Raw genomic sequence first — 15,558 nt, forward strand, 5'->3', positions numbered from 1 at the left:
CTTGGTTTTTCCTTAAAATGATATTTTCACCCCAAGAAGAGCTGAAAGAAAAAAAGAAAAAAAAAGATGGTTTATCTTTTATTTTTATGAATGTACATTTGAATACTAAATATTCCTTCGTTTCCAAACAGTTTTTTATATACAAAAAGCTTTTGCAAAGAATGTTGTCTTCTGCTGAATATAGATTTATTATTTTTTCATTTTAAGCATCAAAATATCTTCTGTGTTAAAATAGTAGCAATTTTTCTGTCACTATCTGTAGGTGGAGGAAGCTGGACTTGTTTGTCATCCTCCTTGGAAACTGAAAGTTATCCAGCTTTTTGAAACCCAGAAAGTGAGGCATGGATTGATGACACTAGGACCTAGTGGTGCAGGAAAAACTGCTTGCATCCACACTTTAATGAAAGCCATGACAGGTATATAAGTATTTATACTGTAAGCTGTTATTAAACTATTATATTGTAAACTTCAAATCATGTTGTTGCTTCATAGAAAGCCTCAGTTATTTCACTAAGAGGTTATATTACTGGAAGAATCAGTTTGTGTTGTGATACTAAATATTGTGATAGTATCTGTTAAAAGCTTAAAAACATCTGATATTCAAAGTCTTATAATACATATTTTCTATATTATGATGCTTATACCAGAGAAGTTCTTATTCTAGAAACAATTGGGAAAGAGAAATAGTGTCTGGGTAGACAGCTTGAACAAGAGATTAAAGCATCTTCCAGGTTTGACTGAGGTAATGCTGAAAACTTCCCTTAATCATAAGCATTTAGTCCTTTTTGAATGCAATTCACAAGACAGGGTCTTTACCTGCAGTATAAAATAACTACTTGTATCATGTATTGCTTCTAGGAGATAGTTTAGGCAGTGACAAGTCTCCAGAGTTACTAATTTTGTGTCCTGGATGGGTGCTTGAGGAGTATGTGTTTTTGTCTTCTGTATTTCTACAAATACTAGTGGATGAATGTCTATTTTATCTTATTAAACTAAAAGCTTATAGCTGAGGGAGAAAAAACTTATCCTTTGAAGTAGTCGTGTGTTACCCCGTTTCACAGGCTCCAGTAGGCTGCTTATGCAATTTTCCAGATATGGGTAGTTTCTGTAAAAAATGGTTTGGCTGGTTTCTCCAACGTGCAGTACATTAGTGTGCTCAAAAAACATTGTGAGCTCTACATTGTAGTGTAAATGACTGTTCCATTTAGGGAAAGAAAAAAGCAGAAAGAACAGATAGTTGCATTATACTATTTTCCTATATTTCTGTAGCACTTAGCTGTGAATTACTACCAAGATAAATCTGCCACAGTACTTATTTTGCAGCTGATCTTCTGGCATAACCTCATTAAATGTAAAACTGTGTGATTTGCCAGGCTTCTATCTTACATGTTAGTGTACTTTACCTGTTCCAAGATGTATGCAAGTACACAATGGGGTAAACCAAACCCCATTCAGTTGTGCATGGACTGTCTGCCTGGTAGTCATTAGATTTCTAAAAAGTGCATCAAAACCAAAGGCTTTAAAACTCTCTTGTTTGATGAGCCTTTGAAATATTAAACTAAACCTTGAATAAGTTTCATCTTGCTGCTCTTCTGTTCCAAATGAATCTATGAAATGTGAATTGTAGTTTCAAAAGTTTCAGAATGTTGATCTACTTTAAATTTTGATGGCTTGAATTAACAAATATTAATGTATGGCAAGCGATAAGTTTTCCAAGTAAATATACAACTTCTTGTACGGTTTAATTTGCATTAACCATTATATTTGGATGTAATGATTTTGAATTTGTCAATGCTCTCTCACTATTGAAAAGAAATACCAAAACTAACTGATGATTTGCCTTCACAGATTGTGGACAACCGCATCGTGAGATGAGAATGAATCCTAAAGCTATAACTGCTCCGCAAATGTTTGGCCATCTTGATGTGGCAACAAATGATTGGACAGATGGAATATTTTCAACACTCTGGAGAAAAACCTTAAGAGCAAAAAAAGGTATAATGACAAGTGATTCCCTCCAAAACAAAAAAAGAGGCATGACATCTCTCTAAAGCACTTTAGCAGATTTTTACATTTTATTTTAGCTTTTTTTTTTTTTACTTACATGGAAGCATTGGTATATTGCCTCAGGAACTTCTGTCTATTGTATAGTCTCTATTCTAAAAGCTTTGTGTTCAAATTGTGTAGCAAATACTGTTTCACTAAATTTTCTGATCCCTTTCTTTCAAATGATAGGCCCTTGTATGGAAGAAAAGTGGAAGATAAAAAATCTGTTCCTCTGACATTGCTATACTATAAGAAATGTTGGTGCTGTCAGGATTTCCACCTGGTCTCCAGCAGCCACACTGGAAGGCTGTGGATCTCCTTTGTGTCATACCTGCTAGACCTGCACATATAGTTCATCTCAAATAGCAGTAGATAACTCAATATAGGCAACCCATTTCTGCCTAAAATAATACTGGCTTATATTTACATTTGTATTAACTAAAAGAAAGGCCTTGGTGGTTTGGTGCTAGAGGGGTTCTTCCTTGTTTTGTCTGATTATTAGTATGTGACCTTTCAATAGGCCTTAAGGTCTAACGAGGGGTGGGGAAAAGGGGAAATCCTAGCGTTTGTTGCACTGTCAATTTCATACAAAATTCTTAGTCTTTAACAATACAGATATTTTTAAATCAGAAAATATTTTTGGTTTTTTGTTGCTTTTGTTTCAAATCTAGAAAAACAACACCCTTGAGAATGTAGCACAGCATTAACTGTTAATTTTTCTACTTTTCCCATCAACATGAAATATTACACTCACATGACTTCCTCAGATTCACTGTTTGCAACACTTCGGTAAGGTCTCTTTGTGAAGTGAACTCCAGTCTATCTGTGCCTGAGATGCCTGCACTGTAGCTATGATAAGCCTCTAAATATAGAACTGTTTATTTCAGAGACGAGAAAGTTTCTCATGTAGAATTTTCTTAGTTCATAGCTAGGCACGCACCAAGCCACCTCGGCCTGGATTGTAAAGACTAACTCTGAAGGCAAATGAGAGTGGGACCGTGTCCGACTAAAGGGCTGTCTAGCAAAGCACAGCAGAGCTGGCATAGGAATGCCAGAGGGATAGGGAGCCAGAAGCCAACAGGAGATCCCTTTCCAGCCAGGCCCTGTTGCTCAGAAGCCATGTGAGGTGAGCAGGACAGACCCAGATCCTCCTAGGAAACAGCTGCAGTCTTTAAGATACGTTTCTGTTACTAAATGGAAAGAGAGAGAAAAACTACAAGCTGGAGAATAAACAATATTCTTCCCCTAATGTGCCTCCTTTACTTATGCTATTTGAAAGAGGGATTTTCAAGTGTACCTTCCATTTAATCTTGCTATATTTACACAAACTCTTTGGAAATGAGTGGTGATTTTAAATAGATATATCGTTTGTATCTTGATGTTATTTTATGTAAGTCAAAATAAACATAATGTATTACGACAATGAAGACTGGATCCATAAAACTGTTTCAGAGTATTATTAGCTCCTGACACTATATACTGAGCAATGGATGATTACTATCAATAGGGGATGAATTGAAGTACTTAACTGAAATTGAGTGGTGGAAATGGTAATTGTATTAAAATCTGAGACTCTAGCTCTGTCTGTGGATTCAGAATTTCAGAATTTATTGAAGGAAAATAGACCTTCCTTCATAGATATTTTTATTTGTTATTTTGGATTATAGGTGACCATATCTGGATAGTTCTTGATGGTCCTGTTGATGCTATTTGGATTGAGAACCTTAATTCTGTCCTGGATGATAACAGAACTCTAACACTAGCAAATGGAGATCGGATACCTATGGCACCAAATTGCAAAATAGTCTTTGAACCTGATAATATTGATAATGCTTCTCCAGCAACGGTTTCGAGGAATGGGATGGTATTCATGAGCTCATCAGTTCTCAACTGGAGCCCTATCCTTGAGGTACAATAGCTAAGTGATTGATTACATGTTGGAAGTTTTACTCATATATTCAATACTTTGCTGTTGTTACTTCAGGACCTAATGTTGTGACTTTTGCTATTCTGCATTGGTGAGACCGCATCTGGAATATTGTGTCCAGTTCTGGGCCCCTCAGTTCAGGAAGGACAGGGAGCTGCTGGAGAGAGTCCAGCGTAGGGCTACAAAGATGATTAGGGGAGTGGAGCATCTCCCTTATGAGGAAAGGCTGAGGGAGCTGGGGCTCTTTAGCCTGGAGAAAAGGAGACTGAGGGGGGACCTCATCAATGTTTACAAATATGTAAGGGGTGAGTGTCAGGAAGATGGAATTAAGCTTTTTTCAGTGTTGACCTGTGATAGGACAAGGGGTAATGGGTGCAAATTGGAGCATAGGAGGTTCAAGGTGAATATCAGAAAAAATTTTTTTCCTGTGAGGGTGCCGGAGCACTGGAACAGGCTGCCCAGAGAGGTTGTGGAGTCTCCTTCACTGGAGACATTCAAAACCCGCCTGGACGCCTTCCTGTGTGATGTACTCTAGGTGACCCTGCTCTGGCAGGGGGGTTGGACTACATGATCTTTTGAGGTCCCTTCCAACCTCTATGATTCTATGAGATAGCTTTTACACTATATAAACTTATAGATCAGTATTTAATATAGCAATATTTCTGGTAGTTCATACGAGACAGAGTAATGTAATTTTTTTTCAGGAACATAGTCAACATGTGACACTTTTTAAAACATGGATATTTCATTTTGGGACAAATTTGCCATTCAAGGTATTTTATGCAATTGAAGAACAGTCAGTTGTCAAAATACCAACTACCTGGCAGCCCCTAAGTCATGGCTTAAGCCCACCCAGCTGACAGCAAAGTGACCACACAGCTGCTCACTGACTCCTACCCTGCTCCAGGGGGATGAAGAGGAGAAAATACAACAGAAGGCTTGAGGGTCGAGACAAAGGAGAGGGAGGGCTCACTTGCCAATTGTTTGCAGTTTGTTTTCCACCTATATTTTTCTTGAAAGCTTTTTCATATATCTCCTATTTGTCATTAGTCCAATAGTTGTTTTATTTTGGGGAGGAAAAGATAGTGTTTCAAAAGATTATTAAGGTAGAAGTGTAGAAAAGAATCACAGAAGCACAAAATAGTTGAGGTTGGAATGGGCCTCTGGAGATTGTGTAGTTGGACACACTGAACTCAAAGCAGAGTCAACTGCAGTGGGTTGCCCAGGTCTGTGTTCTGTTGAGTTTTGAGATGGAGGTTCCAGAAGCTCACTGAGAAGCCTGTTATGGTATTTGACCACCCTCACAACATCAAGAGCAGCAGTGGTTTTTTTCTTCTGTTTAAATGGAATTTATTTAATTTCAACTTGTGTCAAATTTTGGTTTAAATTTTGGAGAAGAATCTGGAAAGGTTTGGCTGATGAGGGTATTTTATGTAGGAAATGAATTCATGGGATGATAATGAGAAGCATTCTGCCACACAGATGACAGAGAACTTATGGGTAACTCAAAGAAGCAGGTTACTTTAAGCTAAAGGCATTAAAGAACAAATTCTGTTCTATGATCTTACAAAATAGGTATTTTAATTTTTTTAAAAAAATTGTTTATTAAAACAACCGTTGTGATTAAAAAATAATTGGAAAGAACTAATCTTGTGTTGCTGAAAACTTCAAAGTGCTTTTTTCCCCTTCCATATCAATCTTTAATGTGCAGTAGGAATTACGCCCAACAGGCAGGGAATCTGAGCCCCCCAAAAGAAAACAACTTTCCATGCTTGCCGGACCTTTTGAATTACCAGAGTTGGATTTACAGATACCTGCATTGGGAACTATATTTATTGTCTCACTGTGCTTTCTAACAGGGATTTTTGAAAGGACGTTCCTGGCAGGAAGCCGAAATCCTACGCCAGCTGTATTCTTCATCGTTCCCAGACTTACACCGCTTCAGCAGTCAGTCTCTGCAATGCAAGACTGAGATGTTGGAAGCCTTTGTGATTATGCAGAGCATTAATATGCTACAGGGTCTTATCCCACCTAAGGTAAAGTCAGTGGATTTCTTTTTTTTTTTATATGTAGTTAATCTAATGCAGATAATTTTAACCCATGGGGTTATGTAGAGAGGATATCCGTTGATGACTTGGAATATAAATGAAGATGCAGTTGAGTAAGGAATAGCCTTTTCTTTTGTTTAGAAAGTAATAGCTTTAATGTGCCCTCTTTCACATTTGCATTTGATGTTAAACACTGTCGTGTAGCGTGGATCAGTGGGCTGTCTTCAGTTTTTTTTTCATCAATTGTTAGCAGATTATGGACTAGAACTTTAATAGATGAAATACTGTAATGGGTGATTGGAAGTGATATGTTCAGGGTGCTTTTCTGTATTTTGTGGTCTACTTGATATTGATACTATCTGCTCATTGATGAAGGCATCAGTAAATTTAAACATGACTGAGGACTTTTAACCTGATGTTATTAATGATTATCAAGTAGAATTTTCAGACTACTGAAAATAAATACCTAACTCAATCCTTCAGGAGCAAGGAGGGGAACTGATTCCAAAATACTTGGAAAGGCTGTACGTCTTCTCTCTCATGTGGAGTGTAGGAGCAGTGCTAGAACTGGGAGACAGATGCAAAATGGAGCACTGGCTTCGAAACCATGCAACAATAAAACTTGATCTTCCCTGTATCCCTGAAGGCAGTGAAGATACCATGTTTGATTACTATGTGGCATCTGATGGTTAGTAACCCAGCTGGATGGTGTGGGATAAAACTTTAAAATTAATTTAAAAATCGTTTCCTTCAGAAAATTAATTCATAACTTATTTATTTATTTTTTATAGTTTACATTCTTTTGTGTTCCTTAGCAAGCTTTGTTTTGCAGCTACCCTTTACTGGTGGTGTTGTATAAAGTGTATAAAGCTACCCTTTACTGGTGGTGCTTGTTTCCTGTGAGAAATCAGAATGTGCATGTAGTGCTATAGAATGCTGCATGGACTTTGTGCTGATGAATTGTCAAGTGAACAAAAATAGACAAGCCTGGTCTGTGTCATAATGTATATAGGAAAGAGGAGTAAGCCTCTTAGTTTCAACCTGAAAGAATCTAAGATTATATGGTTCTATAATTTTGTTATGAATTTACAGAGTGGGATTTCTATATGTGAGATAGAGACACTGACAGATGAGTCAGATCAATGGAAACTAAAAGAAGTGACACTGCCTTGTATTTCTAAAATGTTAACTTTCTTTCTTATTAGGTGAATGGATGCACTGGAATGCACAGGTTGGAGAGTATGCATATCCAAGTAGCAGCACTCCAGAGTATGGCTCCATTCTTGTGCCTAATGTCGACAATGTGAGAACGGATTTCCTTATTGAAACAATTGCGAAACAGGGGAAGGTACTTTTTTTATATTTCACCTCTAAATGATACACAGGATAAATTTTTTAATTAGAAGTGGAAGATTATATTATCCAAAAGGAAGACCTTAATTTTTTAAATATAAAATGGTGATTCTAGGAGCTACATTCATGTAGATATGGGCAAGAAGCAGGACCCAGGAAATTACAGGCCATTCAGCCTCACCTCTATCCCTGGAAAGGTGATGGAGCTGCTCATTCTGGAGGTATCTCTAAGCATGTGGAGGAAAGAAGGTTCTCAGGAGTGGTCAGCATGGATTTACCAAGGGGAAATTATGCCTGGCCAATCTCATAGCCTTCTATGACAGCATGACTGGCTGGGTAGATGAGGAAACAGCAGTGAACGTTGTCAACCTTGACTTCAGTAAGGCTTTAGACACTGTCTTCCATAACATCCTCATAGGTAAGCTCAGGAAGTGTGGGTTAGATGAGTAGACAGTGAAATGGATTGAGAACTGGCTGAGTGACATTGCTCAGGGAGTTGTGATGGGTGGCACAGAGTCTGTTTGGAGGCCTGTTGCTAGTGGTGTTCCCCAGGGGTCAGTACTGGGTCCAGTCTTGTTTGACATATTAATAAATAACCTGGATGAAGTGACAGAGCAGACCTTCAGCAAGTTTGCTGGTGATACAGAACTGGGAGGAGTGGATGATACACGAGAAGGCTGTGCTGCCGTTCAGCCAAGATCTGGACAGGCTGGAGAACTGGACGGAGGGGAACTTCATTAAGTTCAACGAGGGCAAGTGTAGGGTCCTGCACCTGGGGAGGAATAACCCCATGCACCAGTATAGGAGCTTACCTGCTGGAAAGAACCTTTGTGGAGAGGCACCTGGGAGTCCTGGTGGACAACAAGTTCACCATGAGCCAGCAGTGTGCTCTTGTAGCCAAGAAGGCAAATGGTATCTTGGGGTGCACTAAGAGTGTCACCAGCAGGTCGAGGGAATTTCTCGTCCCTGTCTACTCTGGTCTAATGAAGCTGCATCTGGAGTATTGTGTCTAGCTCTGGGCTCCCCAGTTCAAGTGAGACAAGGAACTACTGGAGAGAGTCCAATGAATGGATTAAAGAACTGGAGCATATGCCTTATGAGGAAGATCTGGGGACTCTTTGGTCTGTTTAGCCTGGAGACTGAGAGGGGATCTTATCAATGCTTATAAATATCTAAAGGATGAGTGCCAAGAGGATGGGGCCAGTCTCTTTTCAGTGGTGCTCAGTGGTAGGACATGGGGCAATGGGCACAAATTGGACCCCAGGAAGTTCCACCTACACTTCAGTAGGTGAGTAGTTTCTCACTTCTCTACTGTGAGCATGCTGGAGTGCTGGAACAGGCTGCCCAGAGAGGTTGTGGAGTCTCCTTCTCTGAAGACTTTCAAAACCAACCTGTGCAAACTGCTCTAGGTGAATCTGTTTTGACAGGAAGATTGGATTAGATGATCTCTATGGGTCCTTTCTAACCTGTTCCAGTCTGTGAGTTTGTGAAACATACTTGAACTATACTTGAACTCTTGCATATTTGCTATTTCAGAACTTTTCTTCGTCTTCTGTTTTACCCTCACCCATCCTTTCTGTAGTGGAAATAACTGTAGATACAGCTGAGATTAGGTCAGAGCAGAAGCAAACTTTTCATGTAACTGGTAGAGAGGGGGCACCTGTAGGTGATGCAACCCAATCGTCACCAGAACTGTGTCAGATAAGCAGGCTATGGTAAATAACAAAAGCATTTGAAATCTTTCAGATATTGAGGCTCCAGAAGGTACATCCTTTTTCATATGATCATTTCCTTTTACAAATAACCCATTCTTTTGTTAGCTAAATTGTGCTGACTGACATAACCATTAACGGCAAATGTTTTAGCTTGCGAGGTCTGCAAAAGTCTGAGACATTAACTATTTCACTTCCATGCATCCCTTGCTTGAGAATTCACTTTACATTAATTATCTAGTTTAATTTAATTTTAAATGCTAAATGAGATGGCTGAGGCTTTGCCAAGACACCCAGCTGTTGTGTTTTGCCTTATTTTGGTATTGTCTTTGTCTAGGCTGTCCTACTAATCGGTGAGCAAGGAACTGCAAAGACTGTTATCGTCAAAGGTTTTATGTCAAAATATAACCCCGAAAGCCACATGGCAAAGAGTTTAAATTTTTCGTCTGCAACTACCCCACTAATTTTCCAGGTATAGTAGTCATCCCATATCTAATACAACATGATGGCATTCAGAGTTTGTTCTGAAAATTTGCCACAAGGATGCTTCTGAAAATGCTTTGTTCAGTTGAACAAGAAAAGCTGCTGAAAAGGACTAAGTGTCCTAACACAGGATCTAAAAGACTTCCGTAAAAACCATATTCAACTTCTTCAGTTTGAACTGTTTTGGACTATTACAATACTATGCATATTATTTGCTTCATCACATTTAATGTTTTTATGTCGAATGTGTCAGTTCTCACTAATTGGATTGAGCTGACAGTGACTTCTCTCAGATTTTGCTAAAAGCCATGAGTAAAATCAGTGCTACCCACAACAATCTGTCATAAAAAGCGTGCTGTCTGCAATTTAAATTTCAGTAAATTAAATTCCTCATTGAGGAAGTCACACATGCGGTGCAGCTGCTCTAAATAGAGCTATGAATGCTTAAATCCTGAACAGTATTGGTTGACCAAATTTCTACTGAGCTACTTTGGATTATTTTGAGCTTCTTTAACCTGCTGGCAATATATACAGGAAATATTTTTAATGTGGTTTGGTATGCCCTGTGGTGTCATCAGAAGTGTGCTGTCTAAAAGCTTGATGCATCATCTATCATCTAGCTCTATAGCACAGAAGAAACTATTACCATATTTAATACACAAGTTTGTAATTTTGTTCTTATTTTCCTTAGTTTTTTCATTCTATTGTTTGGGCTACAGAAACAAAAAGTAGTGTTGGTACATCTGTATTTATAACATACATGTCAAATTTATTGGTAATAGATGATAGTCTGTTGATAATCAAGACATCTGAAATAGGTGTGCAACTCTACCAGTCAAGCCTCTGATAACAGTTGATATTAAAGCACCATCTGTTACGACACATGTGCTTTGAAATTACTCTGCCTTTCTAAAATTTTGGTCTAACTGATGCCACTTGTGTAAGAAGGTTTTTCAGGCTGCTGCACAGGACTGTAGGAACACAAATATTTAGATTTGGGCTAAAGAATAACTATGAATGGTTAGGCGAGATTTCACTTGGTGTAGAGGATACAAAACCTGGACCTTAAGAAATGTATCAAGGGAAAGATGATGGGAAGGAAAGTGGTGCTAGGTCTACTACTGAGCAGAGTTACTTCATCAACTCTAAGTACATGAGTTTAATATTCACAGTAGGCTTTTAGGAAGTACATTGATGTCTGCTGGAAAAGTCTTTAAGAATCATGTCTTTCACATCTGACAGATTATTAGTTTAATCTTTACTGCTAGTAAACATTTTGCTGCTAAATGAGTAAAATGAAAGATGTTTGAAATGGCTTCAAAATTATGAAGTAGTTAGGTATGGTCGTCTACACTAGACATTTGTTATACCTGATACCGGCTTAATGCTGTATCGCATGAGATTTCAGACAATCTTGTTGAAATAGTGCAATTACTTCTAGCAGATGTGTTATCTAAACCTTCCTGAGTAAAACTATCAATGTTTGAAGACTGAATCATGTATGAAGGAAGATTTCTTTGTAACCATGCTAATAATTGCTTTTTAACAGCGTACAATAGAAAGTTACGTGGACAAGCGCATGGGCACAACTTACGGTCCGCCTGCAGGCAAAAAGATGACAGTCTTCATTGATGATGTGAATATGCCCATAATAAATGAATGGGGAGATCAGGTTAGTTTGTAAAAGAAGAAAAAAGAAGGTAACAGATACTTAGTTTCTTTCCTTGCTACCTTTCCTTGCTACAACCAGCTCCTCTTCTCAGTCAGGAAGTAGGGGGTAAATTTGGTATGTAGTGCTTAATTTTTAAACAGACATTTTGAAAAACCCATCCAGTTTTATACTGTAATGAATTAATTGAAGATAAATATGCTGACTACTAGAAGCAATTCAAGTACTCTTTAAAATATGCCTGCATAATTTTAACAGTGTTTTCTACCAACACTTATTTTTTATTCATATAAAATTACAAAATGTAATTAAAAAAATCTTTGGCATACAAATTGTGATAGGAAACTGTCTGTGTGGACAATAATTAAAATACTGTGAATGCTGAGAGGTAAGAAGTGACTTCTCTGCTCTAGAAAAAATGGAAGAAGTCATAACATACATTTGCAAGATTGTTTTGAAGTGTATTGCTTTGGAAACAAATGTTAGAATGTGTAGAGATGTGTAGTTGTACAATGTTTTCAGGCGGTCAAACAGAAAGCAAGGGGGGCCATTTATGGCTAAGGAAAGGAATCTTGTATTCTTTTGTATGGAAGTAATTGTGTGTTTGGAGCTTGAAAAAACATGTTTGTGATTGTTGCACATGGAAATTTAAGCAAAATATTTGGTGGCAACTGCAACATGTGAAGATGAGTCAGTCTGGGCTTGATTAGAACAGAAAGGAAAGGAAATTTTGTGTTAAAAGGGAGAAGTACTTCCAATACAACAATATTTGAAATCATGCAGCACTCAAGTGAGACGAATTGAAGTATGAAGTATTAATTCTAAGATAAGGATTCTCTGCTCCCAGGAGTTTTGTCCATAGATATTATGAATGAAAAGAACGATCTGAATGTGCTTATTCCTAGCCGTGCATTTTTCTCCTGAAGCAAATAAACGGGGGTTTGAGGGAGAAAGTAATGGTATACACTTTATTAGATATTTCAAGTACATTAAGTATGTTTTGTATTTCATTCAGTTGTGTGTATAGTATTCTGTTATGTAATACTTGGTTATTTTACAGGTCACTAATGAGATAGTTAGGCAGCTGATGGAGCAGAATGGACTGTATAACCTGGAAAAGCCTGGTGAATTTACCAACATTGTGGACGTTCAGTTTTTGGCTGCCATGATCCACCCTGGGGGAGGTCGCAATGATATTCCACAGAGGCTCAAGAGACAGTTTTCTGTGTTCAACTGTACTCTGCCTTCCAATTCGTCCATTGACAAAATTTTTGGTAAAGGGAAATGCGCTTTTTGAAAATAGTAGTTGATTTTGAAAATACTGGTTGATTTTTTTCTTTATCCCTCTATTTATAAATATGATGATTAAAACAGAGGCTTATTATCCCTCTTGAGTTACTTGCCAGCACTTTTTCCTTCTGTCATCACTCAGGACCAGTCAAATCCCTGAGTCTGTTGATACACTAAGTGTTAGGAAGAATGGCATGAAGGCCATTCCTAGCTTTAGTGACAAGGCTGGAGAGCTGCTATGCTGCTACTGTTGCAAAGAATGAGTAACTAATGACCAGATTTTCACAAACGGCAGGATCATATTGGGGTTTCAGAGAAGAGATGAGCTATTCAAAGGCTGGGGAAGCTATTTTAATAGGAAAAAGAATAGTTTTAATGGAAGCTAATTAAGAACTAAATACGCAGTAAAGTGGTGGCAGAATGGTGTTAAGATCAGATGAATCAAGATTTGAATAAAGACTGGAAAGACTTTTCAACAAATTGGAAAAGGTTTTGGGGATTATAAAAAGAAAAAGAAACTTAAGAAGATCATAGATCTTGGTGTTAAACTAGTGTATCTTAGAAAAATCCTTCATTTGGCAATTTTTTTTCCACAGGTGTTATTGGAGAAGGGCACTACTGTATTGAGCGGGGCTTTTCAGAAGATGTGAAGAAAACAGTGGCCAAATTGGTTCCACTGACACGCAGGCTGTGGCAGATTACCAAGCTAAAAATGTTGCCCACACCAGCGAAGTTTCATTATGTCTTCAACCTTCGAGACCTCTCAAGGATTTGGCAAGGAATGCTGAACACTACATCAGAAGTGATCAATGAACCAAAGGTAAGTATAGAACATCAATGGCTTTGCTGTAATTAGTGTATAATTATTTTAGCAAAGAGAATGAAGAATCTAAGTTCTTGGCATTTGAGTTTGCCTTAGAAAAATAGAATTTCTCTATTAAAGGAATTTTTCAGTGTTTTTTTGAGGCAAAGGTATTTTGGCACTGTAAAATCTTGACTAACTGGAATGACAACTTTGCTTCATAACAAAAAATGCTTCTTTTGACAGGAGAGGATTTGCTTCTATCTACATGTTTTATTACTGACAAATACTAATTTGATTGAAAGAAACAAGCAAAGAAAGTTATGAGAAGCAATGACCTGATTTTAACCAAATGAAAATGTTATTTATTGTTTAAAAAAACCCAAACCATTTCCACTGTTTCTGCTAGTGTCTTGAGACTTTCAGTCACTGCCTAGTATCTGTGTAACAAATGATTTCTGGCTTAAGGCTTAAAAGGAAAAAGTAGTAATGAGTCATAGTGATTATTTTTTTTTCCCATAATCCACCACTATTCCAGAAAACTTCAGTACTTTGTGCATAATTTATTTTTTAATTATTTTAAGGAAATGTCATTCAGTGTTCTGAGCACTGAAACATGAAGTGCTGGAAAAGCAATGTTTATGGTAATCACAGGAAATTTGTTACAAATTTGGGTTATATAATCACTTCATGTTTAATGTAGTTCCCCGTTTATTGAATAAATTCTACTACATCTAAAATTTAAATTTTAGAATTGATTTTAATTTATTAAGCTAAAAATATACAGTACTAAGATGATTATATGTATGTATATTCTCAATTAATGCCTTTTGAAATATAACAGACAATTGCTGAAAATCTGTATAAATATTAGTTCTGATATGTGACATACTGTGTGTCATTTGTACAAAGAGCTGTAGACTGAAACGAGATCTTCAAGGAGTACTTGGAATTTTTTTTTACTACTGTGTGGATAGTGTAGGATTAAAATAAGTGTTGCTAGGATTAAAAGCCTGGTATATTTTCATTTTCCATTCATTTAAAAACCAAAGGATTTTAAAGGTATATTGAATCTGGAGAAAAAAAATAATAGAAACCATTTTTTTTTTTTTTCCTCTCTACTTTGAGTATAGTATAGGGAATGATGCCTGTGTTTGACATGAAATTATTCATGCCATAATGCTATTATTTCCACCCACCTTCTACTTAATGGTAGTTAAAAGTGTTTTATCAGTGCATAAATATGTGTTAACATGTTGTGGATATTGTTTTAAGGCTAAGGAAAAAAAAAATCTTAATTCAGTAAATATGCCGCAGTTTGGAATGCGAGGTTAAAGTTTCTTTGCACAGTTATCTGAATGTAAGCTTAAAATGCTATTGGGCAGAATGAGAAGCTCAAGGTATCTTTCCCAAATAAACCCCAAAATACTACACTTTCCTTTCCAGTGTTAATATGATTTTAAAATAAATTAATTAAAGACCCTGTGACTTTTAAATTGGCATAGCTTTGTTGGAAGCCTAATCTGACTAAAAGGTCTTTTTTTCATATTTTTTTTTTTTTTTAAATGTAGGTACTGATAAAACTCTGGAAACATGAATGTAAGCGTGTTATTGCTGATCGTTTCACAACCTCAGAAGATGTAAGCTGGTTTGACATAGCTGCAGCAAAACTCATTCAGGAGGAATTTAAAGAAACAAGAGCTTTTCTGGATTCTGAAATTGATGCATTCTTTGTTGACTTCTTAAGGCATGCACCTGAAAGAACAGGTAAATATGGTCTCTGATATACATGGAGATGGCAAGAATAGGGAAGGAGATATGATAAGATAGATGCTAATAGAAATATGTCTTGAAAATGCAGTGAGTTTATGCATCCAGAATGACTGTTCTGTCCAGTGACTTTGAAAGTAGTCTGTGTCACTGGCTGTGGCACATGTTTATACCCATGAGATTTTTAAGCCCATATTTACATCGAGGTTGTCTGTACAGGAGACCCTCCCTTCTATTTCCATCAATGTGGTAGATAGAATAAGCTGCCATATAGTGATCATGAGTCTATAGTACTCTGAAAGTGTAATATGAATGACTTGAAGTGGTGGGGTTGCAGTACTAGATAAAGGATAACACTCTAGCTACTGTCCTCTAGAAAACTGGTGAAACAATGCTGGCTCTGGGATAATCCAGTACTTCTTAGGAAATAGCCTGTACATGATTTTGTAACGAATGAG

At 37.2% G+C, this 15,558-nt stretch overlaps 1 protein-coding gene across 1 annotated transcript in view; it reads left to right on the plus strand.

Moving 5' to 3' along the window:
* LOC103771533 (dynein heavy chain 5, axonemal-like) overlaps positions 1 to 15,097 on the plus strand; it is a gene marked incomplete at its 3' end in the record, with an annotated part of 22,082 nt that extends 6,985 nt beyond the window's left edge. The window contains exons 6-16 of the mRNA XM_008938835.1: positions 263 to 416; positions 1,849 to 1,995; positions 3,714 to 3,910; positions 5,833 to 6,009; positions 6,505 to 6,709; positions 7,227 to 7,369; positions 9,424 to 9,558; positions 11,119 to 11,241; positions 12,299 to 12,512; positions 13,125 to 13,348; positions 14,902 to 15,097. Coding sequence (XP_008937083.1) covers positions 263 to 416; positions 1,849 to 1,995; positions 3,714 to 3,910; positions 5,833 to 6,009; positions 6,505 to 6,709; positions 7,227 to 7,369; positions 9,424 to 9,558; positions 11,119 to 11,241; positions 12,299 to 12,512; positions 13,125 to 13,348; positions 14,902 to 15,097 — 1,915 coding nt within the window. The remainder of the gene's footprint in view (positions 1 to 262; positions 417 to 1,848; positions 1,996 to 3,713; positions 3,911 to 5,832; positions 6,010 to 6,504; positions 6,710 to 7,226; positions 7,370 to 9,423; positions 9,559 to 11,118; positions 11,242 to 12,298; positions 12,513 to 13,124; positions 13,349 to 14,901) is intronic.
* Between the last annotated feature and the right edge of the window lie 461 nt (positions 15,098 to 15,558).

Source organism: Merops nubicus, unplaced genomic scaffold (genome assembly GCF_000691845.1).
Source record: "Merops nubicus isolate BGI_N331 unplaced genomic scaffold, ASM69184v1 scaffold22024, whole genome shotgun sequence".
In the NCBI taxonomy this organism is placed as follows: domain Eukaryota; kingdom Metazoa; phylum Chordata; class Aves; order Coraciiformes; family Meropidae; genus Merops; species Merops nubicus.